Here is a 25,872-nt window from a genome sequence, read left to right on the forward strand (position 1 = left end):
AGGATTTTAATCTCAGGTTTCTATGCTTGGCTTTACTACCAAGGCTTCCTTTTGGCCTTAACTCAGCTGGGGGAAAAAATAAACCACACAACCTGCTCCAAACAAAGCCCATTTGTCTGTCTTTACACCAGTAAATCCAGACATCACTGTTTGTTTAGATTAGAATTGATTCTTGAATCGGGAAGGCAAGAAGAGCCTGTTAAAAGACCAGTTATTAATGGCCTCATTACGAGCCTTCGTTGTGCCATTTGAACCAAATTTACATAGAGAGAGGAAGCACATTTATAAGTGTCGGAAACAGATGAAGAAAGAGGAAGCCTCTAGGGTGGGGGCTGGGGGCGCCTGTGGTGCCTCCCACTTTGTTAGCAACACTGGGGTTTTCTGAACAATGAAATAGGGACCCAAAGGTTTCCAGCCCTGGCCTCTGAGGAGGGCCTGCCTCCAAGGCCTGGTCACTAAGATGCTACCTCTTTAAGGACCTTGGCAAGGACCTCACAAGGACAGTGGGGCTTTCCTGGGCTCTTTTTCGTTGCCTGTGGCTGATGTGAGCAACTTGAGAAGACTCCCAAGTCTGGTCCAGAAATGGGCATATATGATCCTGTTGAAATCAGGAAGGGGAAGCAGTTCCCTTCCCCTTCTCCCAGGCTTTACACCAGGACACATCAGTCTGTGGCTTAGCATCAGACCCCACAACCTGTTGGGGGTCATATTTTTATTAAGCAGCGGCGCCTCTCTTCTGTGAATGAGCCTGAAGCTGGGGGCCCGCCCTTTCAAGTGCCACCCTACTATCACACCAGCAGCTCCTGATCCAGAGCCGGGCAGCCCACAAACCTCTGCCTCCCTCGGTCCATCTGCTAAGTAGATTTGGCCACCTCTGTCGCAGGTGCCTGAGAACACCGAAAAGAACAAGTGTCAAAGTTCAGAGGCACTGGGTAGAGCAAGAACCTTAGATGACCCCCAGCTCTCGGATGAGGAGGGGGGGGGGGAGCAACCTGACCCTATTATGCTGGCATGCTTACTGAGGGCTGAATTTGGGGGACTGGAGGACCCTGGCCCCAATTCTAGAGGGCAGAGAGGGCCAGGAGAGTGGCGGCAGATCCATCCTCTGTGGCCAGGGTGAGCACACTCTCTCGTTGTCATGGTAGCCTCTTCTGCAGTGCTATTTTTGTTCAAGCTGAAGAGCAGGTAGGGCGGGGTAGAGAAGGGAAGAGCTGTCATACTTTGCTTGAAGAAATAAAACCAAAAAACTCAGACCTAACACCTTGAACAGTTAGTTTATAGGACCGATCGTGTGGCACCTGGTAAGGGGCCCTCGCCTCCTGTGCCACCCCCTTCATTCTGAACCTTAAGCACCCTGAAGAGGACAAGATGGATTGCCTGGTAAGTGTAAGAGGGAAACAAACAAACAAACAAACAAACAAACAAACAAAACCCAGTTCCTTGGCTGTGTGCGCTGAAAAAGACCTGGGTCAGTGGGCAGAGAATTTTACTCAGACTTTTTGTCAAGTGCTGTCGATGCAGATACGGTGTGAAGCCACACAGTCTCAGGAGTCTGCAGCTGACGCAGAGCACCCAGAAAGTAGGGTGAGTCAGCCAGGTTCCGAGAGTTAGTAAGACTGTCGATCTGAAGACTGGGGTAAGAATGTATTCCTTCCTTCCTTCTTCCTTCCTTCCTTTCTCTCCTCCTCTTCTTCTTCCTCCTCCTCTTGCCTTCAGGGAGATGTGTCAGCTAATGTGAATGTATTTAAAGCTGGAGTTGAGAATGCGTCCTTAGGATTCTGCCCAGTAGTTTTGGCATCATGGGGATAGGGGGATGATGAGGGTGGAGAGCACGATGGTAGATGTCACTGGAGTTCACTTCCTCTAATACCAATAAATAACCCTCATCCTTCCCTTCCCTGATTTTACATCCCAGAACCATATTTAGTGGTAAGAGCCTGGCAGGCAGCCCACCAGCCCCTCCCACCAACAAGGTGGAAACTGCTGACAAGTGGAAGTGGCTGGTCACTTAGCCAGCTGTGTTCGCTGTTACTCTTTGGGGGAGTGCTGTAAGTGAAAGGGGTTTGTTGTATGGGAAATCCAGCACTCATGAACAAAAGTGGGTGAACAAGAGCTAAGAAAGCCTTGTGGGTGATGACGAAAGTGGAAAGGCATCTCAAGTGCTTGCCAGGAAGCTGCGGGGAGGGGAGTGAAACTGCACTTGAGTCCCACCATTGCCGGCCATTCTCCTGCCTCAGTTAACTAAGGTGAAGAACTTCATTTGAGTCTGTACATTTAGAAACAGGGCATCAGAGCCAGGGTTGACATCTTCCTTTGTGCTCTCCAAGGGCACAATGGCCAGGATGCTACATTTCCAAGCTACTAGCAAAAATAAACAAGATGAAGGGAGTGTGAATGGGAGAAATGCTTATAGCCCAATTAAGAATCATTTTCTAAGCGTGTCACAGACCGAGTTTGTGGTGTACCTTTTTAGACATTGGTTAATTATAGTGCCTTATGTGTTCCTGGAAGCAGAGAGAGCAGGATGTTGGCTTGGTAACACTGTTGGCCACCAGTTTGTGCTGTTTTATGCATTTGAAGGCAAAGTTTGCAGGGGTGTGATGGGGTGGTCAGCCACTCCCTTTCTCAGTTCTGACCAGACTGCAAGAGTATTGGTGTATTCTCCTTGAGTGTCTGGAGTTATGTAGAAACTAAGTGAAGACAGCACTTAAGACGCAGAGCCAAGAGGATTGCTTTGAGTTCCAGGGCAGCCAAAGCGACGAAGCTGTTTCAGAAAACCAAACCCAAACAACAAAAACAAACAAACACATATAAAAAGGTGTAAGCAAAAGAAAGCTTTGAACTTTCTTTCTTTTTTCTTTTTTTAAGCAGCATACAATTGCATTTTGAGTATCTCTTGACAGCAAGTCTTTAATAGAGACCAAAGCCTTGTGCCTGTGCGGCTTTCTGGGACCTTCAGCTTTCCTTTCCTCCCAGCCTCTTGCGTGGAAGCTGCCCCACACTGCTTCCTGTGGCAGCCAGCACATCACCTGCCTGCCACGCCTTTGTGCCTCCAGTCACACCACACAGCTGCCAGCACTGTCCTTCCTGCCCTCGGATATGGAGACTCAGAGCTACCGAGGACACACATTTTCTTACCCTCACGTGTCTTAGTGGACCGTGGCTAGGCTTTGAATAACCCTTGATAAGCAGCCACTATTCACTGGTGAAATAAAAGGAGCTAGGGAAGACTTTTAGCATACGTCATTGGACCATACTGTGCCTTTCTTTTCTCAGAAGGATCAGCTTCCCTCCCGGAGAGCTTAGACGTGAACTAACCAAGCACGCCTCTGTTTGTTGATGCTGTCCTCATTTTATTTACGCTTCTTTAAACTTTGGTCACATTCGTAATGCGTCCACACGTCTCCGAGCAGTTTGTGACATTCAGTTACGTTTGTGCTCTCACCTTTTTTTCACACAGAGCCTTATCTTCCCATTCAGTGGACCTCCTGAGGGCCCGAGACAATGGAAGCCTCACCCTTGCTTTCTCCCATGGGACATGGCGTACATGTTCAGTGGGCACCTGTTATGTGCTTAGGAAATGTGTGGCAAGCTCAGATGCCGGAACATTTTATTCAGGGTTTTGAGAAATAGCTGTCTCACGCTATAGTCATCATCACATAAGTAGGACAGATGAGTGTGAGTAACAAACAGCTGAGATGTTTTATCCTGAGTGGAAAATCCCCTGCAAGCTTCTCTGAAGCTTGGATAATTCTGTATTGCTGCTCCAAGGCCATCCCATGAAGTCCTGGACCTTGCATACAAATGCAGAGGGAAGACACATCTTCGATCACGAATGCCCCCATCCCCCACCTCACCATACTTAGATTGCTTGGTTACTCATTTCTACATTCTTGCAGGAAACCTTTGGCTCCCTCACACCATTTGTCAGCCACATTTGAAGTCTTGTAAACAGACCAAGGAGCCTCTCTTGTTCTTTCCAGAACACAGACATACATGTCCAGCCTGACCCGTGACCCCTTTCTAGAACACAGATGCACGTGTTCATCCTGGCTCCCAACCCCTTTCTGTTTCATTCCTGTTTTGATGAGGTTGACAGGAGCCATAGCTCAGCTGAAGGTCGTTATTTGGCTCTCTTTTCTGGGAACTTTCTTTTTCCTCATCATCCAAAATTTAGAATAATTTAATGTGGCCTTGCTATAAGCCTTCCTCCTGCCTTCACGTCTTGATGTTACGTGATGTTACCTTATTTCAACTTTTCAAAAATAGGCAGGCAGGGCACGGCCTGTTATCCCGGCACTTGGGAGGCTGAAGCGGGAGGATTTAAATTTGAGCCCAGCCTGGGTCACAAAACACAGCAAAATCCTAAGTCAACACAAATATTAGCAAAGTGGAAGAATTATAGCATAAAACATCTTCCCTTGACCCCTCAGTAATCTGAGAATCAACGATGGGATTTATAGCATATTTTTGCACCTATTGCTTTCAAAAATCAAATTTTATTGAGGTAGATACACAGTACATCCAGTAAACACCTTTAAAGTGTGCGATTCAGTTGGCTTGGGTATATGATTTTGGTAAAATATATATATCATAGTACTTGCCATTTAAACTAATTTTGAGCCTAAAATTCAGTCACATTAATTACTTTCACAGATTGTGTGAATCATTCCAGCTATACTTGCCCCAATATGTGTTCACTATATTTAATGATTTCTTTAGCCAATTCATGTTTATAATCCAAGTAAGTTTATTTTAAGATAAATCTTGCTACTGTAAATGGAAGAGAGATGCAAATGTAGAGAGATGCATAAGCTAATAAGACAATAAAGCTAAACATGAGTATTAAACTCTTCATCTGGATGCTTAGGGAAGGCTGTGAGCTTTGGACTGGCCCCTTTCATGGTACAGGGGGAGGTAAGCATGCCACAGGAGCATTGATGTGTCCTCTCAGCCGCTGAAAAGGCTCCTCCTTCCTTCCTTCCTTCTTTTCCTTCTTTCTTTCTTTCTTTCTTCCTTTCTTCCTTTTTTCTTTTGGTTTTTAGAGATGGGGTTGCTCTGTGTAGCCTTGGCTGTCCTGGAAATCTCTTTGTAGACCAGGCTGGCCTGGAACTCACAAAGATCCATCTGCTCTGCCTCCCGAGTACTGGGATTAAAGGTGTATTCCACCACATCCAGCCTCTTTTTTTTCTTTCTTTAGCTTTTATTTACTTATTTATATTATTTTATTTTTGCCTGAACGGAACATCTGTGCACCATGTGCATGCAGTGCCTTAAGAAGCCTGAAGAGGGCGTTGGAACCCCCCCATCCCCCCAGAACTGGAGCCACAACAGTTATGAGCTGCCGTGTGGGTGCTGAGAATTGAACCTAGGTTCTCTGGAAGATCAATCAATGTTCTTAACTGCTGACTCATCGCTCCAGCCCCAAGGCTTTCTTGACATAGGAGAACTGAAAGTCATGCATCTGAATGCTTTTTACAGTTTTGTATTACATTAATGTGTGTGTGTGTGTGTGTGTGTGTGTGTGTGTGTGTGTGTGTGTGTTCTCATCCATCTGCACAGGGGTGTGTTGCAGAGGGCAGAGACATATTGTAGAATTCAGTTTTCTCATTTCATCACATGAATCCCAGGTATCGAACTCAGGTCATCAGTGTGACATCAAGCCATCTCATCAACTTTGCTTTTAAAATGTGTAGGTCAGTGTCTAAAGCATTGGCTGTATGTTTTAGAATCATATCTGTTCTATCAGAGTGCAAGGCTTGCTGTGTTCACACCTACTCTATCAGAGTCCAAGGCTTGTAGTGTTCACACCTGCTCTATCAGAGTTCAAGACTTGCAGTGTTCACACCTGCTTTAACAGAGTTCAAGGCTTATAGTGTTCACATCTGCTTTAACAGAGTTCCAGGCTTGCGGTGTTCACACCTACTCTGTCAGAGTGCAAGACTTGTAGTGTGATGAACCTTAGAAGATGGATAGAGTATTGAGTTGAAGGTTACATTTCCATACAGCATTCACTATGTGACTTAGACAACTTAATTTTATCTGTGAAATGGGCAGGATCACACCAATCTCCCATCTATGGTAAAATGAAATAATCTATATTATATTTTGTGTTGTCCTTGGCATAGCATAAATGCACAACAATGGTGTTTGTGGTTGGTTTCGAGACGAATATTTGTTTACACTTCCCTAATGGGTAGCATCCCAGCACATGAGAACGTAGCTCGTGCAGTCTGAGCAGGGCCCTTCAAGGTCAGTGGGCACCATTCTTCTTTGCCCTCTGCTGTGAAGTACGGTCTGAGAAGCCCCAGGGGTTCAGTGGAAGAGGCCAATCAGTGCTGCGGTGGGAAAACTTGACCAGAAAGAGAGCTCGGCTGTGGCCAGCAGCCACGTGCGCATGAAGGACACTGGTTGGCCCGGCTGGTATAGACTTCCCCTTGACTTAACCCCTGCCTGGGGGAATGCACCTTTTTGCCCTGGCGGGAGGTCACAGAACTACCAACAGCAGTGCCCACAATACCACAGCACCACCAGGCTTCCATGACAGTGGAGGTGCAAGTCGTATCTCACGCACTGTGCAGTCACAGCCCAGCTGAGGAAGAACACGTGAAGCTGACTTCTACTGCCCACAGGGCAGGAAGTGCAGAGCCACTGGCTCGTGCTTGCTGCGTCACCTTAGCTGCGCTTTTTCATCCCTTCTGGGCATACATGCTTATTTGTAAAATGACAAGATGATGCTGATTGCCATCTCACAGGATTGTGGGGACAGTGTCATGAAGACTAACGAGTGGTCAGTCACCTTGACACGCAGTGAAAGGTAACTCTTCTTGTTACTATGATTAGCGATAATAGTGAATGTGTTAGCAGCCCTCTTGCCTAGGGTGAGCCTACTCTGTGCTTTAGTTGTGGGTCTGACTACATGGCATGCTAATTATGTTGAAGAAAATCGTAGCCATCCCCAAAGTCAATAAGGAGTAGACTCTCCTTTAAAGGAAGGAAGGGGGTGCTGTGATTTTTCTGTGTGGAAGGATTTGTTATGTTAATCCCATCTAGACCTGTATAGACACTCTGTGCTTCTCATTCTGTTTCAATTCTGAAAGCAAAACAAACGGACAAGAGACACACAAATTAAAAAACAAACAAACAAACATACAAGTTGAACCGATTAGATTCGTTTAGTCAAAGACGATGTGGTTGGTTGAGCAGGGACCTTGTGAAGGTAGCACAGAGGCTGACGTCTTGCTGGGGGACTTGTGGTGGCATCGAAGGACCCAGACCTCCCATCTCATTTCTCTACTGAAAGCAGTATTCAGAGAACGCTTGTGTCTGCTTTAACACACAGCATAGCAGTATCTACCCACAGCAGTTGTACACCCGAACAATACCAAAATCCCATGGCAGGACCTAGTTCTAGCCCAGGGTGCTCCTGTCCTACTTTAGAGGTGGATTAGGCACACATTCACAGAAGGGATGTCAGAGAGGACTTTTGTTAGAGAAACAGTGATTTCCACATTGACTGGCACCACAGAGGGCTTGAGGTAGCCTCCAAAATTCAACACAACATGAAAAAGAGAAAGAGATGAGACCAAGGACCTGGACAAGAGAGTCAAAGAGGCTAAGCCTTGCACTGCTGTGCTGCATGCCTGTAATCGTCTCACTCAGGGGGCTGAGGTGCGGAGGCTGTGAATTTTGAAAACCTTTTGGACTACAGACAGACAGATCCTGCCTCCACAAAGATCCCAGGAAAACAAAGCGAAGGCCCCAAGCTCCCCAATAAAGAGTGTGGAGGTGCTTAAGACTCAAGTCGCTACTTGGAAGTCAGGCAAAGGGTGAAACATGCTGTTCTCTTGTTCTTGTTGAATAAGAGAAATCGGGCCGATTGTTTCCTGAATGTAAGTAGCTGACACATGCATCCGCTGCAGATGAAGTTTGGGGAAACTCCTGAAAGTAAGCAGCAGGGTCTACTGGCATCTTAATATACTCTATCCTGGTCTGGGTGCTGGGTTCCCAGTGCCTTCTCTGGGACCCTTACCTTTTAACCTATGCAGAAGCAGCAAGGTTGCCTTCAGAGACAGGTAGGGGTGGAAGAGAGATGTCCTCGTTCAAGAAAGGAGGGTTGGGATCGTCTCACTGGATGGGGTGCTGAAGTGGCCCCATCGAGACACAACTTCTCTGTGTGTAGTGTACCTGGACAGAGATCTCTGGCTTGTCAGTCACCAGCAGCAGCAGCAGCAGCAGCAGGAGCAGCAGCAGCAGCAGCAGCAGCAGCAGCCTGGTACATCTCCTGCCTGACTTCCCGACACCATGCTGCTGGTGCCTGGTAGCACTGATGGACCTGCTGGAGGGAAGTGTTTACACGGGCCAGCTGAGCCAAGGGTTGGCCTTCAGTTGGCATCAGTCTCATTAGGTCCCGCTGGCCTCGACCTCAGGATTACGAGAAAGGAGATTCATCACCCAATCCCAGAATCAAAGCAGGGCTTTCTCACTGTAGAAAATATAAAAGCACAGGTGACGATGGATGAAAGGATGGAAGGAAAGAAGCAAGCAGGAAGGGAAAAGCCACACAGATTTTCTTCTGACTTTGGAGGTGAATTTAGTAAAATTGAAATCCCGCAGTATGAAAAGATGTAATTTTATATCCTCCCTTAACGTGCCTCTTGGGACTCTTTGAAAACAATGTAGTTTTTGTTTACTTTTGAGAACAAGGTCTCATTGTATAGCCCTGGCTGGCCTGGAGCTTGATATGTAGACCAGGCTGGCCTCAAACTCACATGGATCTTCTTGTCTCTGCCTCCTGAGTTCTGGGATTAAAGGTGTACACCACCAAGCCCAGCACCCCCCTAAATGTTTTAAATATTCATCCAAACAATTTGTTTTCTGTTTTTTTCCCCCTGATTAAAAAAAAAGGCTATAGGTAGAATTATGTGGCTAAATGTTTGTGCATTTCAATGGCTCTCTCTTCTGCTAGACCTAGGCCCGTCGCCGTGTGAGGGACCTGCCACACAGTAAGTCTGTTAGTTTGGAAAAGTGAAAGAGCAGCACTGGGTTTTCTTTTGCACTTCCTGATGGCTGGTCAGAATGGGCGACACTGTGCTTTTTAAGTGGAGAAGTGAGGTGGTCTGTATTTCTGTTTTGTTGTTTATTGGGCATGGGATGCTCTTAAGGGGTCTCTGTATCTTCTTCATATAGGAGACCAACTTCTTGCTACTGTTACTTTGAAAACTTTAAACAGTTTATGATTCCTATTGGGTTTTTGGATAGCACTACTGTGAGAAATAATTCACACGCCATATGATCCCCTTTTTAAAGAGTTCAGTTCAATTATCTTTGGTACATTTGTGCGTTGTCTCAATGAATTCTTAAGCTTTTCATCACCTCAGAAAGAAATTATTTTTGTTTTTTGTTTTTGTTTTCAAGGCAGGGTTTTTTTCTGCATCGTCTTGGCTGTCCTGGACTCTCTTTGTAGACCAGGCTGGCCTCAAACTCACAAAGATCTCCCTGCCTTTGCTTCCTGAGTGCTGGGATTACAGGTATGGGCAACCACACCCGGCATCAGAAAAAAAATCTATACCTCTATACCCTTCAGTTACTTCCCTTCAGTCACCCCAAATTCTGCAGGGTGAAGCAAAGAACTAGCCTGCTTTCTCCTGCCCTTACAGGTTTGTCCATCTTGAATATAGGTCTTTGGAATCATGTGATGTGTGCCCTTTTGTGCCTGACTTCCTTCACTTAACATGAGGTCTTCAAGATGCATCCCTGCCGTGGGATGTATGAGTGCCTCATTCCTTTTCACTGCTGGATGATTCCATTCTGTGGAGATACTACATCTAATTAGTTTCTTTTCCACCTTTTTGGTTTGTTTACTAAAGCATTAAGTTCAGTTGTTAAACAAATCTTTCCTCAAATCAATGACAGTGCATCCACCCATACTTCCATCTCTTAGTTTTTAAAATTAATTTTATTTTTATTTTGCATTTCAATGTGTAGTTCATCTCAATTTTATCTAGGAGTTTTATGAATTAGGAAGGATTTTATAGCACCCTATTACTTTGCCAGGACTACTTGTTGAGATTTTTTTTTATCAGCCATTTCTTTTATTTTGTGAAAATTTACCTTTTTGCTGTTTTACTATTTAGAAGACTGCAGTTAAGGGCAGTTCTCAGTTTTCAGCAAAAAGTAAGTGGAAAGTACAAAGGTTTCCAGTACCTCTGTCCCGGCACATGTGCAGTACACATGCGGCCCCCAACACTATCCACACCCAACACCTCGATAGTACACGGGTTACAGTGGATGTTCCTACACAGAAGCCCATCCGTGTCATGTACGTCACAGGGCTCTCTTGGTATTGTCTAGTCTGTGGATTTAGACAAATGTATAATGGCATATATCCACCTTATAGTACCATGAAAAATACATTTACTACCCTAAAAAAGAGATCTATGTAGTCTGACTGTTTGCTTATTCCTCCCTCCTCCCAATCCCTGGCAACCATGGATTTCCCCCCAATAGTTTGGCCTTTTGGGGGGTATCCCGTAGTTGGAACCACACAATATGCAGGCTTCTTTCGCCCAGCATCCTCCTTTACTCACTCTTATTGCAATAAACACCATGATCAGAGCAACCTAGAGAGGGAGTTTATTTCCGCTTGCAGCTTATCACAAAGAAGCAGAAATCTGGAGGCAAGCACTGAAGAGGGCTAAGGGAGATGAAACTTACCGTATTTTTCAGACCTTAAGACGTACTTTTTCCCTCCAAAAGTGGGGGGGGGGATTAGGGTGTGCCTTATGGTCTGTTTTTACTGTTTTTCTTGTTTTACTGCTCTAAAAACTGGGTGCGTTTTATGGTCAGGTGCATCTTATAGTCTGAAAAATACGGTAATGGCTTGCTCTCCATAGATGGCTCAGTTTGCTTTCTTATACCACTTAGGATGACATTGCCCTGGGATAGTCCTGCCCATAGTGGGTTGGACCTTCCCACATCAATTCATTAATCAAGAAGATGCCCCCACAAACATGCTCCCAGGCCTGTCGGATGGAGGCATTTTTTTCAGCTGAGGTTCCCTCCTCCCAGATGACCCTAGCTTGTGTCAAGTTGACAGAAACTAACATTTGTTTCTCCCCTGAGCTCATTTCTGTCTAGTGCTATATTCCATGATTGCTTCCTTGTGCTATTGTTTGCGTAGAGGATGTCTTCGTTGCTTCCTACTTTTGGCAGCTATGGAGAAAGCTGCTATAAACATCTGTGTGTGCAGGTTTTTCTGTCTACATACATTTTCGACAGCTTAGGGAAAATACCAAAGAGTATGACTGTTGGGTTGAGCAGTAACGTATAATTAGTCTTGTAAGAAATGGCATTGGCTGTAAGAAATTAGTCTTGGAAGAAACGTGCCTTCCAAAGGGGATCTTCTGTGTTGCCTTCCCACTAGCAAAAGGTCCCTGGTGTTGCCTGTCCTAGAAGACATTTGGTGTCATCTCTGTTCTAGATCTTGACCATTCTGATAAATGTGTTGTGGTATGTTGTGGTTGCCCTGACGTGCAGTTTCCTGATAACTTAGGAGTGGGTCATCTTTTCATGTATAGATTTGTCATCTCTATATAGGCATATGCACGGTCTATGGCATGACTTTACAAGGAAGCCTGTAGACCACTAGATGTTGCCTACGAGCCCCTCTGAAGAGGTTTTCTAGGCCCTGTCTCAGCATCTTTGCCATGCTCTTCACGTCTGCACATCTCTGCCTGCCTGCTTGGAGTCTGTGTGCTAGTTTCATTTGTGGTGCGCTATGATTAAACACCCAGACCGAAAGCAGATTAGGGAAGAAGAGATTGTTTGGCTTGCAGATTCTGGTTACAGACCATTGTTGAAGAGGAAGCCAAGGTAGGAACTCAAGCAGTTGGTCACACTGTGCCCCATCGCAGCATCGAGTCACATCGCGTCCGCATCACACTGCATCGAATCGCATCATATCCACAGTCAGGAGCAGAGAGAAATGAATGGACGCATACTTCCTGCTTCCTCTTCTCCAGCTTTCTCCTCGCTTGTATAAACCAGGACTCTCTGCGTAGCAGATGGTGCCACCACAATGGGCGGGGTCTTCCTACGTCAATTAGCAATTAAGACAGCCCCCCACAGACATGTCCACAGACCAAGCTGATTTAGATAATTCTAAGTTCCCGGGTGGTTCTAGGTAGTGGCGAGTTGGCTGTTTAAACGCCATCCCTCACTTCTCCTGTGCACATGCAGCCATGTCACTAATCTGGAACCCAGTGGTTCTGACTTCAGGCGTGTTGAAAGTGACTGATTCTCACTGCTGCTGACAGAGGAGGGACACTGGGTAGATGTCAGCCAAGTCCCCGTGGCTTTCCGAAGAGTGTCTTACTCTTGTGTAAAGTCATTCCTAAGTGACTCCATTTTCCTTGCCACCTCCAGCTCTGCAGGGCATCCTAAGGTGAAGCTTCCAGAAGCCTGTTGATTGAGCCTGTACTTGCCTGCCTCAAACATTTGGGCCTTACCCCCCAACATTTTCCTTATCCTGTCACTCTGTGGCCTACAAAGTGGTTGACTTTTCCCCAGTGGGTCCTCTTTTGTGACTTCGTGAGTTACTCCCTTCAGCCTGGATTTGTGTGACTCTCACAGGCGCTTCCTGCATGGTGATGTGTGGGGCTTTTTGGGGGCGAAGCATGTCTACCAGTTCTCCTTTTTCCACTCTCGTTCACTTTTGTCCCATATTCCACAGATTCTGGCTGTGACTCGGTAACCGACACAGAGCCTGAGGACGAGAGAGCGCTTCCTTCCACAAAGCAGACAAACTTGCCTCCTGAGACCTCACCTGGCAACCTGATGGTGGTGCAGCCGGACCGAATTCGCTGTGGGGTAGGCATCCTGTGTGTGTGTGTCTGGGGGTGGGGGGTGGGGTGGGGCTGGTAGATCCCCGTCAGAGCAGCGAAGGGATCTGAGGGTATCATGATGCATCGTAACCCCAGCCTTCCCTTGGGACCCCCATCACTGGAGCCTTGGGCATTGATAGCTCCTTTAAGTCAGAGAACTGAACCTGGGTGTATGTGTGTCATCAATGTAAGAATTCTGTTTCATGAATGGGTGACATAGGGCAAACAGGACACCTGCAGACCTGAACAGTGTTAGATACCACAGTTAGCGGTCTGCACTTCTTCCAGCTGACCCAGCCCTGGGAGGAGGAAGTGACACATCCTGGGACCCTGCTTCTTCATTAACTGGTTGCTACCCTGGGCTCACGGAGGGCTTTAAGGTTGGCTAAATACCTAAGCCATATGTGGCTAGCATTTTAGGGTGGTTGTATAACCGCAAGAGAGCTGTGCGTGAGACTTCATGACAGTCGTTTAAATCCTATCATACTATTTGATTATTGGGGTTTTTTGTTTGTTTGTTTTTTGTTTTGTTTTTTGAGACAGGGTTGTTCTGTGTAGCCCTGGCTGTCCTGGACTCACTTTGTAGACCAGGCTGGCCTTGAACTCACAGTGATCCACCTGCCTCTGCCTCCTGAGTGCTGAGATTAAAGGCGTGCGCCACCATGCCCGGCTATTTGATAATGTTTTAATGTACTTTCCTTCCCTGATAAAATGTGAGGCATTTTGAATAGGTTGGAGTAGCAAAATGCTTTCCTCATGGATATGTGCTCCTTGCTAAGCTTGCCACTGTGGCTTCTCGGAACTACAGGGTATGAGAACGCTGGCAATGGGACGTGCAGCTGAGGCCACCAGATGCTGGGCACCGGCTCCCTGCATAGGAGTTGCCAGCTATTTTTAAGGCTGGGCTAGACTTTTAGACATGCTCGGGTTAGACTTCAGAGTGTTTTAAAAATTAGGCATAAAAGTTGGTGTTTCTCAGTATCTTTCCAGTCAGAATCTGATATTAGGCTTGAAGTGACTGGTAAGGCTCTGTGCTTTTCTTTTGTGGGCGGGGCATGGGACATGCATCCTCTGGCCTGGTCCCCACCATTCTCTGATCTTCTTTGTTTATTTTTATTTTTGAGGTTTTCAGACAGTCTTTCTCCGTAGCCCAGGTTGGTCTTGAACTTGTGATCCTCTTTTCCCGTTCTCCCCAGTGCTGGGATCACAGATGTGTGCCACCACCCCTGGCCACTCCTCTTTTTTAAAATTTATTTTTATTTTTTATTATTAATTCTCTTTTAAACTCAGACTGTCGTATTCTTTCCACCTACTGGCTGGGCCTGTGTGGACATCTCAGGCGTGTGTCTCCCCTCGGTTGTGTGGCCAGACTGGCAGGTGCAGCAGTGAGGATGTTTGGGGCCCACTCTCCTCCTGCGTCCTCAGGCTCTCCTCCCTGCTGCCCTCTCACTCAGGATCATCTGTGGGCCCAGGGTGCATCTGGGCTGAGGGCGGGCCCTGACAGCCAACAGAATGGGCACACATTCTTCTGGGCTCTTCATTTTACCAGGATCAGGTGCAGGACCAGGTGTGCAGCAGGAATGACACCAGCCACAGAACATATGTTTTCTTACAGCAGCCTTCGGCAGCCTGGGCTGCAACCCTCCCCTGTTATAAAGGCCAGGCCTGGCACCCCCTTCTGTGTGCCCTTGTAAGGGGGTGACTAGGACAACTATATATCAGTCCCCGAATGAATGATTGCCGACTAGCTCTGGCCAGAAATCTCTCCCTGCCTTTCTGGTTTTGAGGTCTAAAACAACCGTAACCAAGTTCAGTAAGACAAGAGGCGAGTTATATATCCTTACCCAAAATGCTAAGGACCTGAAGTGTCTCAGATTCTGAATTTTAGGGGTTAGGGAGATGCTGCATTATTTGCATATGCATAATGGGATATATTTTAGGATAAGGCTTTTTTATGTTTCATATATGTGTTATACACAGCCTGACAGTGTCACGGAACATGTGACTTCCCTTGCATCTGGGCTTAGCCCAAAATGCAAAGTGTGGAGCTTTCCCACTTGTGGAATCAGGCCAGAGCATCTGGATTTTGGAGTTTCATATTAGGGTGTGTTGGCAGGCTCAGTGTGAGGTCTTACTGTCACCTGGGAGTCTTGCTAAAATGTAGACTCTGGGGCTGGTGGTGTGGCTTGGTGATAAAGTATTTGCCTAACATGGATAAATCCTGGGTTTGATTCCCAACACTACATAAAAAGCTGGGTGTTGTGGCATATGCCTGTCATGCTAGTACTTAGGACATGCATATGGGGAGTCAGATGTTCAAGGTCATCAGCTACATAGCAAATTTGAGGCTAGCCTGGGCTACTTGAGACCCTGTTTCAAAAAAAAATTTTTTTTAAAGTGCAAACCCTGATTCAGTGGCAGAAGGTGCCTGACTGTTTGTCTAATTTGCTCCAGCGGTGGCAATGCTGTTGGTCACTTGGCCATGTTTGCAATGACAAAGCTTCTCATAGTCCAGGGATGGACGTAAAAGTAAATAAAAGTCTGCTGGTATGGTGGCACATGCTTTTAATTCCGGTCCTTAGGAGGCAGAGGGAGGTGTGCTTCTAAATTCAAGGCCAGGCTGGTCTACATAGCACTTTCAGGATAGTGAGGCATTGTCTCAAAAACTAAAAATCCAGTTATCTGAAGCTATAGAGATTTTTGTAAAACAATTTTCTTCCTGTTTAAAATGTTTGAAAACTTATAGACAACATATTTTGGTCATATTTTTCCTTCCTCCAACTCCTCCCAGATTCTTCCACCAAACTTCATGTCATTTCTCTCTCAAAAGGAAAAAGAAAAAGAAAAGAAAGGAAAAAAATCTTATTTAACCAAAGAAAAAAGCACATTAAAAAAAACCATAGAATCAATTTTGTGTTGGCCAGCTACTGAGTATGAGGCCAGCCCTGAAGTGTGGTTGACAGATCTAGTCATATTCCATAGGAGAAAACTGGTTTTTTTTCTTTCTCAGAAAGTATCAGTTGCAAATAACTTCTGGGTTATTTGTGGGACTTTGTGCTTATGTATGCTTCTCTGTGTTGGGGTGCCTGCCTTGAACCTGTGCAGGTCTTGTGTATGCTGTCATAATCTCTGGGAGTTCATATCTGCATCAACCCTGTTGTGTCTAGAAAACACTGTTTCCTGGAGTGGTCCACCACTGGCTCTTGAATCATTCTGCATCATCTTCTGCATCGATCCCTGAGCCTTGAGGGAAGGGGTGTGATAAAGACATCCTATTTAGGGCCAAGCGCTCCCATCTCATGGAATGAGCCTTAAAACTCATTTTTAAATAGTGGTTGGTTACTCTTCAAATATTTATGTCACTACCACACCACTATGTCTTGCAGGCAGGTCACTACTGTAGATCACAAGGTTTGTAACTGAGTGAGATTAATTGATGATTACTCTTCTTCTCCAGTAGTGAATGGAGTACTGCGCATTACTGTGAATGCTAGTCAGTGGGCGTGAAGCTTCCAGCTGTGCCCCAGCTTGATCACCCCATGTCTGATGACTTAAGTGTGAGGTGTCTTCAGCACTAGAGTCTTAGTGTCAGGTTGTGGAGGCTAACCAATAGTATTGGAAATAGCCTGTCATTTTTTTTTTCCAATGGGACAACTTTGGCCAATGACTCAAAAAGATGTAACCCATCTCTGGTACTGGGACTTTTACTTGGTAGTATATGATGTCTAGTCGGGGTTTTGTTTCCCCCATTATATGCTAATACCATTTATATTCATATATATGTATATATATAAAGTTAAAAGCAATTTAAAATTTTATAAAACAAAATAAACATCTATAAGCCCTAGGTTTAAAAAAATATGAGCATAATGAGTAGACAAAGCTTCCATCTAATTGCTGTAAAAGTTTATAAAAGTTTAGTCTGTTTTCCCAAGTTGCTTCACTGGGTTAACAGCCTGTGGTTCTGTGCCAATCACTGGTCTGTCAAGACCCCCTGGCCAGCAGCAGCCTCACTTAGAGAGTGAGCTGGGGCCCGAGGAGCTGGGACACCTCTTGACCCAGCACCCTGAGGGATACAGGAGGGAGAGAGACCAGAACCCATCTCCCACTCCAGGCAGAAACCACTGTGTACATCATCGCGAGATGCAAGCTGGATGAGAGGGTGTCAACAGAAGCAGAGTTTTCGCCCGAGGACTCGCCCTCCGTCAGGGTGGAAGGCACGCTGGAGAATGAGTACACAGTTTCGGTGAAGGCTCCAGGTAAGTGGCCCCGCACTGACCGAAGAGCACGCCGGCCGGCTACCTTCTGAAACACTGCCGTCGCCAGGCTTACTCGCCAGACCATCTCCAACCCTAGGCATTGTCGCTCAGCATTATGAGTTGACTTTAAGAAAGCAGTGCGTCATTTTAATCGCATGCCTTGCATTACCAGTGTGGTTTAATAATTTTCCACGTTCACAACTTGTCGCATTTCCTCTTTGGTGAATTGAATCTTTGTGGTCGGTGTATTTTTAAGTTTTTTCTTTCCCCATCAGAACCTCTTCCGGTGGTATAGACTCCTACCCCAGGAAGAGCGCGTAGTTCAGACAGCCACAGAGCAAGTCAGCTGATTCCACTGGCAGGAGCAAAGCCCTGTTACCCTCTAACTACTAGGATTCTAGCCAATGGTGACTTATTGGCCTTCGTACAAAGCACTTAAACCCCATTTTAATTTTGTTTGTTTGTTATTGTTCATCAAAGCCCGGGGAACTCAGTAGAACAGGCCAGAGAGCTGCCTCAGTGGTTTAGAACACATCCTGCCCTTGCAGAAAAACCAACTTCAGTATCACACCGGGTTCTTCGGAACACCCAGTCTACAGGATCCTATGCATCTTGCATACATAGGCGTCTGCATCCATGCGGGCTTGCCTGTTCTCACATGTGCGCATGCACATACACACACACACACACACACACACAAATACTGAAAATTATGCAAAACAGATGAAAATCCTTTTAAAATGCAGGTGACAGCCCTCCGAGGATGCTTACTCTGTGTAAGATTGTACATGCTGGTCCACTCATCTCCTCCCGTCTTCACTCCCCTCCCAGCTTCCCTCTGCCCCGCCCTTTCAGTTCCATTGAGCGGTGTCACCGTTCACATGCAACACCCATGACCCGTGACCACTTTTTGCAGGTCCCTTGTTCCTCCTGGCATTTCACCCGTGTCTTTTGTTCTGTTTAGCCCTCTCATCTGGGAATGTCTGTCTGAAGGTATATTCTGGGGACTTGGTGGTGTGTGAAACCACCATCAGCTATTACACTGACATGGAGGAGATCGGGAACTTACTGTCCAGTGCTGCAAATCCTGTGGAGTTTATGTGTCAGGTGAGGCTGTTAGGAAGAGATGCCACCTTTCTAGACACGGGAAATCGACGCGGGGGCTATTTAGCTTCCCCCTTGATTGGCGAGAACTAGCTGGATTTTGAAATCTGACCATCTCCCCTGTTTTCTGCAGGCCTTTAAGATCGTGCCCTACAACACGGAGACACTTGATAAACTGCTCACGGAGTCTCTGAAGAACAACATCCCAGCAAGCGGACTGCACCTCTTTGGGATCAACCAACTGGAAGAAGAAGATATGATGACAAGTAAGTCAACAGTCATTTCAGCCATAGATGGCAAGGCCTGCTGCACACCTGGCCTACGTGCTGTGGGAAGGGCACAAGGTTCTTGTCTGCCGGTGCCAAGACGAGCAAAAAGACAGGGGATTAAATCAAGTGATATGCATAAGGATGCTGCTGGCATGACACAGCATGCTCTTTTACAGCATTTTGTTTTATTTTATTTTTTTAGTAAGTAGCAATATAGTAAAAATATAATGATAAAAAGTGCAGTAAGTGCAGAAGCCAGTGACATAATTATGTACCGTCATCAAGTACGGTGTGCTCTGCATAGTTGTGGCTGCCAGCAGGTTCATTCTCACCAGCACTGTCACCAGCATGGACAGAGCACATTATGCTATGTTCTGATAGCTACAGGGTCTCTAGGAGGCAGGAGTTTGTCAGCTTCCTTCTAACTTGATAGGACTTCTGTGTCTGAAATGTCACTACATAGCACACAGCTGAGCTCGACTCCCTTCTAAAAACGTGTGTGGGTCTCACGTACCTTCTAGATGGAGTTCAAACTCTTTTGCCTGATAACGAGCCCCTCCTGAGAGGGGTGTTTCTGCCGTTGTTTCTCTCGGCACCCCTCAGTGGGTTTCTGTTCCCGGATGGTACATGCTTCTCACATCTGTGTCTTGCCAGTCTACTCATAGAGACACCAGTGCTCTGTCCTCGCCTTGGTGGCCATTCTCCTGGTGGCTCTTCTTTCATCTCCTCAGGAAGCAGGACTTTTCCTAATCCTCCAGGAGTCTGTACCACCACTGGCTGCAGGCTCCCTCAGCATGTTGAGCCTTCTGTCCTATAGAGTGCCTGCTGTCTGTCTTCTGCACTAGGCTGTCAGCTCAGGGGGTAGCGGGGGAGGGGGCAGGTGCTGGATCTTTGTAGGCTTTAAGCAAACATTTGTAACTTAAGTGAAGAGCGGGCCTTATGTACACACACTGTGGCAGCAATAGAAGCCAGGAGAGACACACCACATGCCAGGGATGTCGCCTGGAACACTGCACAGGGTGCCTGGTCTTCCCACTGTGGCACTCAAGTCTCTGACTGGTTACTTTCTGCCAGGCCTTCTGGGGGGCGGGGTGCATTCACTTCCCTGCTGCCTCTCCTGGTCCTCCTGATGTGGAATGTTTCTATTCTCTGCTGTAAGTGTTTCTATTCTCTTAATCTTAAACCAGAGACTCAGGGGAGAGTATCTCATGGTTGATACACGGGGCTCTTGGGGATGTTTTCAGATCTTTCACCCCAAGGGTCACATCCTGGTGAATAGGAAGCTAGGTTCATTGTTTTCAAAAAATGGCAGGGCCAGGCCTGGAGAGATGGCTCAGTGGTGAAATAACTGTCCACACAAGCAAGAGGCCTGGGGTTCAGATCTTCAGAATCCTTAAATGCCAAGTGACCACGAGGGTCCAATTTGTCACCCTAGTCTCAGGAGGCAGAGACATGATCCAGAGAGGCAGGCTAGCTGTGCTGGGCTTGAGTGAGGGACTCTGCCTCAAATGACAAAGTGGAAGAGCAATAGAGGAAGATTTGTGATGTCATCCTGGGCCTCCACATGCATGTGCATTTACATACACCCCTCACATATGCCTACATACTTAAATACACACGCACACAGGAACCACACCGTACACACATATAGAAAAAGAAGAGGAAATAAATAACGTGTAAGGCGACGGGTCTAGAAATCAACTTTTATGAAAAGGAGAAATAAAAAGATTTATTCCCCAAGTCCCCAACATAAGCCCATTTGTTTTCTTGGCATATTTACAAAATTGGCAATAAGAGATAAGCAGATGGGCTTCTTTCTATTTGAACATTTCTTCCCTTATTTTTATTTTATGTGTATGGATGTTCGCCTGCATGTATGTCTGTGCATGTGTATATGGAGCTGTCAGAGGCCAGAGGAGGGTGTTGGATCCTCTGGGACTGGAGTTATGAGGTACCATGTGGGTGCCAGGACTCAGGCCCGGGTCTTCTGGAAGAGCAGCCAGTGCTCTTAACTTCTGAGCCACCTCTCCATCCCGGACCATCTATCCCTTAATCAGCACTAAACAGTTGTTTCAGACCAGCGTTGAGTGTTGCAGAGAAGAGCAAGATGAGGCTCCTGTCACACTTTGAGGCTGCCGGTTAAGCCTTTAGAATGAGCTTGGATTGGGCCTAGGAATGTAGCTCAGTGGTGGAGCACTCGCCCAGCGTGTGAAGTCCTGAGTTTGAGCCCCTGGCCCTCAGGACAGAAAAGAGGAAAAGGCAACATTTTCTAAGGATTTTCCACTCTAAGGCAGGAGATGTGCTACTAATGACTATAGATCTACTACCAATTAAAATACCATTTCCCCCATCATGTGAGTACACGATCTTTAAGGGTTGGTTCCCCAAGGGAAGCCATCAGTTCGGTCAGTCAGCCAGGAAGCAATGCTTGAGTGCCTACTGCATACATGCTGAGGCTCAGCAACTTCACCTCCAGGGGCAAAGGGACCCTGTGGCTGCTTTCTTGCCCTTCATCTAAATTCTCCCTGGTGCCTTTTTAGATCAGAGGGACGAAGAGCTGCCCACCCTCTTGCATTTCGCCGCCAAGTATGGACTGAAGAACCTCACGGCCTTGTTGCTCACCTGCCCAGGGGCTCTCCAGGCATACAGTGTGGCCAACAAGCAGGGCCACTATCCCAACACCATCGCCGAGAAGCACGGCTTCCGGGACCTGCGCCAGTTCATCGACGAGTATGTGGTAAGCTCGAGGCGGGAGAGGCCCTTGCGGTGGAGCACGTGGGGAGTGGTTCCAGGCCAAGACACTGATGGATTGTGTCTCTAACACGTTCTCAAATGTCTCTCTGGCCAAAGTCCAAATGTCTATACCTACTTGGTAGCCATGTGGCTTTGGGTAAACCACAAGTCCCCTCCCCTCTAATTTTACTTTGTGTGTGTGTGTGTGTGTGTCTGAATGTTTTGCCTATATGCACACTGCACGCATGCCTGGTGACCCCAGAAGAGGTCACCAGACATCCTAGAAATGGAGTTACTTGTGTGCCGTGGGATGCTCTATAGCTACGAGGAGTCGAACCCGGGTCCTCTGCAAGAGCAGCAGGTGCTCTTACCCACTGAGTCATCTTGCCGGCCTCCTCCCATTTCTTCATATGCAGAAGAAACTATCCTAAGAGGTCTGTTCACAGAGTTATTTTCACACCAAAAGAAACTAACATACATTGACAGGAACTTGCAGAGAGCACGTCTGCCTGTGCCTGATGCTCAGCCCTCTCCCCGCTACCTCCAAGACTCCTTGGTGGCTTGTCCCTAGATGCCATGCCCACCTTTGGGACCAAGTAAATTGTGTTGATTCTTTAATTAGGTGAGGCCACAATAAGGCTGTACTTTGAGGAGGTAGCAAGGTGGCCAACTTTGAGAGCTCCCTCCCTGCTAGGCCTCTGCTTCGATCTGAACTTAAGGCAGGTGGGGACACCCAGCATTCTTGGCCGATTGATCTTGGTCACTGACTTCTGAGTCTTGCTGTGAATTCAACCTTGCACTATGCCTCAGTCTTATTACATGCGGAGCATGGCCGCCACTCTGTTGGAGGAAGCTGTTCTTGACTCTTCTTTTCAAACTCACAATAGGCACCTGAGATTAGCTCATCTGGCTGGGCCCCAACAAACAAGAAGTCAGACTGATATGGTCCTGCTTGCTACCTCCAGACAGGAGTGAGCCCGACGTGTCTTCAGAGACTTAGCTCTGCTCTGTGATAGGAAATCCATAAGGCAGTGATGCCAGGGGGCGAAGAGGGGCTTCCCGATGTTTTTGGGGGACTTGTAGGTGTTTCAAACAATCAGAATAGTTTAAGTCTTTGTTTGGGTCCTCCCTGGCATAAATAGGCATAAAGGCACCCATGCTCTTAGAGTTTTTACTTGGCTTTACTTTGAAATCACAGATGTGCTAAACACAGGGTGTCATTTTTGTGTTAGTCATTTTTGGTAAGTCTGTGTTTGAAGTAATAGCTAAGTAGCTCAGTTAGTCAGCAAATGCCCGGTCTCATTGAATTTTCACCACCCTCCTTGTACGTGGAAGGGACTAAGACCTTCATCGTATAAATGACGAAAAGGACGTAGATAGCCAAGGTAATTGTGCCTAGGGCTTTTCACACTGGTCAAGGTGGAGATAGGATTTGAACCTAGTTCCACACTATAGTTGGGCTCAGTATCCTGCTCTGCATAGCAGGGGAAGTTAACGTGCTATTTTTAGAGTGCCTTGAGCTTTAATCTGAGTCACACTTCTCATATTGTGACTCCTAGCTAAGTCACCTTCCACCAATGCATCCTTAGCCTTGCTGCCAAAGGTTGTCCCTGCTCGTGGCCTGTGACAACAGTTCTCAACCTGGGGGTCAAATGATCCTTTCACAAGGGTCACCTAAGACCACCGGGGAACACAGATATTTACATTATGATTCATAACAGTAGTAAAAATCGTAGTTATGAAGTAGCAATGAGAATAATTTATGGTCGGGAACCACAACAACACGAGGAACTATATTAAAGGGGCACAGCATCAGGAAGGTTGAGAACCAGTGGCCTCTAAGAAGTGTTATTTAGTTGTTACTTATTTATTTATTTATTTGCCAAATGCTAAACCTGGAGTTCCAAACACTAAGAAACTGTTACTCAATTCATTTGGGTGTCACCAGGAAACTAGCACACTGTCAGTCAAAGGTGACCTCTGTCAGGAGTCCACGAGGAGAAGGAAGCTTCTCTGTGGTTTGAAGTTGAGGTAAGGATTGTGACACACCACAGAGTCTGGCCAGGAAAAGTTGTTCAGAGGTTGCAAGGAAGTCGTCCCTGAGTCTCATATCACCTGGAGGCAGAGGGACAGGGGTGAGGTGCAGAGGGAGGGGTAGGGGGGGAGCCTGTCTGACGTCAGGGCCTCGGGACATCTAGGATGTTGAAACTGGGGGGAGAAAACCCTAGAAATTGTCAGTCACTTGGGTGAACCTTCTAGAAGGCACAGGAATGAAGACATCCTGTGGGGACCCCTGGTTGTGCAAGTGCAGGGACATCTTAGCATCTGCGTGGCTCCTTGTATCATTTGAGCCCACTGTTGGATGAACCTTCTAGAAGGCACAGGAATGAAGACATCCCGTGGGGACCCCTGGTTGCACAAGTGCAGGGACATCTTAGCATCTGCGTGGCTCCTTGTATCATTTGAGCGCCCACTGAGACATAGTAAGAGGGTCAAAACCAAGATTGTAAGCCCTGAGTGGAAGACCAGATTTTTCTGAGTTTTGTTTTGTTTCTTTTAAATCTGTAAATGAGGGAGAGTCATGTGCCTTCCAAAGGAGGACACTTGCAGGCGTGTACCCAGTGTGGAAAGAGAAAGGGGCCTGATGCCTGACTCCCCAGAGCTCTCTGCCAGGCAGGGAATGCCAATACACATCAACAGCTGTAACCCGGCTCCTTGACTCCCTTTGCCCATTTGAAGCCCATGGGGGCTAGCCAGGTTCCCCAGTGTGCACTGAGCCTGTCTTCCCTTGCAGGAGACTGCGGACATGCTAAAGAGTCACATTAAAGAGGTGCTGATGCACGGCGAGGAGGCTGACGATGTGTACGAGTCCATGGCCCACCTGTCCACAGACCTGCTCATGAAGTGCTCCCTCAACCCTGGCTGTGACGAGGAGCTGTATGAGTCCATGGCTGCCTTTGCCCCAGCAGCCACAGAAGACCTCTGTAAGTAGCTCGGCCTGGCTCTGCTTCCATCCTGTTGCTAGGAAATGGCTTTCCTCATTTTAGCGCCAAGTGGGAAAGCCCCTGGTCACCTCTGCAACAGCTCCAGTGAAGAGCCTGTGTGGCAACGGGCACCGGGGCTGCAGTCATGTGTCATAACAGCCAGAGCCTTTCTCCCAACTTCCTCCACCTCTTGCCTGGAAGTCACTAGGCCTCACAGCGTGGCCTTGTGATCAAGAATCTCCCAGCCCTACCAGTCCTGGTGGACCCTTCTCATAACAAGTGTTTTACAATGCCCCCATCTACTGTCTAACGCACAGGTCGTGTGTGCTATAACCTACCCGCACATGAGACCCTCTGGCTTTCTTACACTGCCCCACTTGAACTGTAGGAGAAAAATGAGTGGAGAAGACATGCTCAGGCACGCCTGCATGTGAAGAGATACGGAATAGCCCTGTGCAGGCAACTACACTCAGACCCGTCACTGTGTTATAGTCTTATATGTTCACTGACACATGTCTGTTGCTTGGTAACTCAAGTACCTACAGCAGTGTTGGTGTTGGCACCTGCATTTTCTTTTCTTTTATTTATTTTTTTATTTTTTAATTTTTTCCTTTTCAAGACAGGGTTTCTCTGTAGACTTGGCTGTCCTGGACTCGCTTTGTAGACCAGGCTGGCCTCAAACTCACATCGGTCTGCCTGACTCTCCCGAGTGCTGGGATTAAAGGCATGCGCCACCACCGCCCAGCTTACTTTTGATTTTTTTTTTTTAACATTTATTTATTTATCTAGTATACAGTGTTCTGCCTGCATATACTCCTGCCGGCCAGAAGAGGGCACCAGATCTCATTATAGATGGTTGTGAACTACCATGTGGTTGCTGGGAATTGAACTCAGGACCTTTGGAAGAGCAGACAGTGCTCTTAACCTCTGAGCCACCTCTCCAGCCCCCTGCATTTTCTTCAGTGATGAAACAAACCTCTCTTTACAACATCATCTAATTTGAGTTTTTGGAAAATGCAATGTATAAAAGAAATGAATGTGTAGAACAAATCTAGGTGTGGGGTATGTGTGTGGGTGTGTACAGTGTAGTGCATGTGTGGGCGTATGTGCATGTGTGCATGTGTCTGTGGAGGCCAGCGGTCTCTTTGGAGACAGGCTCTTTCTTGGAACTCAGTGAGGGGTTCGCTGCTTGTTAGGACTGTCTGACCAGCAAGCTCTTGGGTCTGTCTGTCTCTGGCCCCTCTTGAGAGGGACACGGATGCAAGAGACCACATCCTCCTTTGACGAGTTCTCTAGGGAACTAGACGCAGGGCCTCATGTTTTCACAGCAAGCACGTTACCAACTGAGCCATCTCCTCAGCTTGGCAGCTTAGCTTCCCCTGCAGCCGCTTCCTCCACGGCAATGGCAACCCAAAACACCCTCACAGATCATCAGAGCAGCCGTTAGGGGGCAAGTGCGCCACCCTTCAGAGAAACTGATCTAAATGAGATTGGATTTCAGAGCACAGGCTGGTGGGGAGGCAGGTGGACACAGCTGCACCCCCACCCCCACCCCCACCCCAGCCCCGAGCTTTATTGACGTGTTACTGTCATGTACTATGAAGTGCGAAGCACTCTGAAATGCTGCCCACGACTCAGC

General features: G+C 47.0%; 1 protein-coding gene across 1 annotated transcript in view; it reads left to right on the forward strand.

Moving 5' to 3' along the window:
- Positions 1-25,872, forward strand: part of PIK3AP1 (phosphoinositide-3-kinase adaptor protein 1) — a 112,648-nt gene that overhangs the window by 41,863 nt on the left and 44,913 nt on the right. The window contains exons 3-8 of the mRNA XM_084771708.1: positions 12,734-12,870; positions 16,999-17,143; positions 18,108-18,250; positions 18,381-18,513; positions 21,057-21,253; positions 24,044-24,233. Coding sequence (XP_084627834.1) covers positions 12,734-12,870; positions 16,999-17,143; positions 18,108-18,250; positions 18,381-18,513; positions 21,057-21,253; positions 24,044-24,233 — 945 coding nt within the window. The remainder of the gene's footprint in view (positions 1-12,733; positions 12,871-16,998; positions 17,144-18,107; positions 18,251-18,380; positions 18,514-21,056; positions 21,254-24,043; positions 24,234-25,872) is intronic.

This window comes from Acomys minous (genome assembly GCF_964271855.1).
Source record: "Acomys minous genome assembly, chromosome: 2".
In the NCBI taxonomy this organism is placed as follows: domain Eukaryota; kingdom Metazoa; phylum Chordata; class Mammalia; order Rodentia; family Muridae; genus Acomys; species Acomys minous.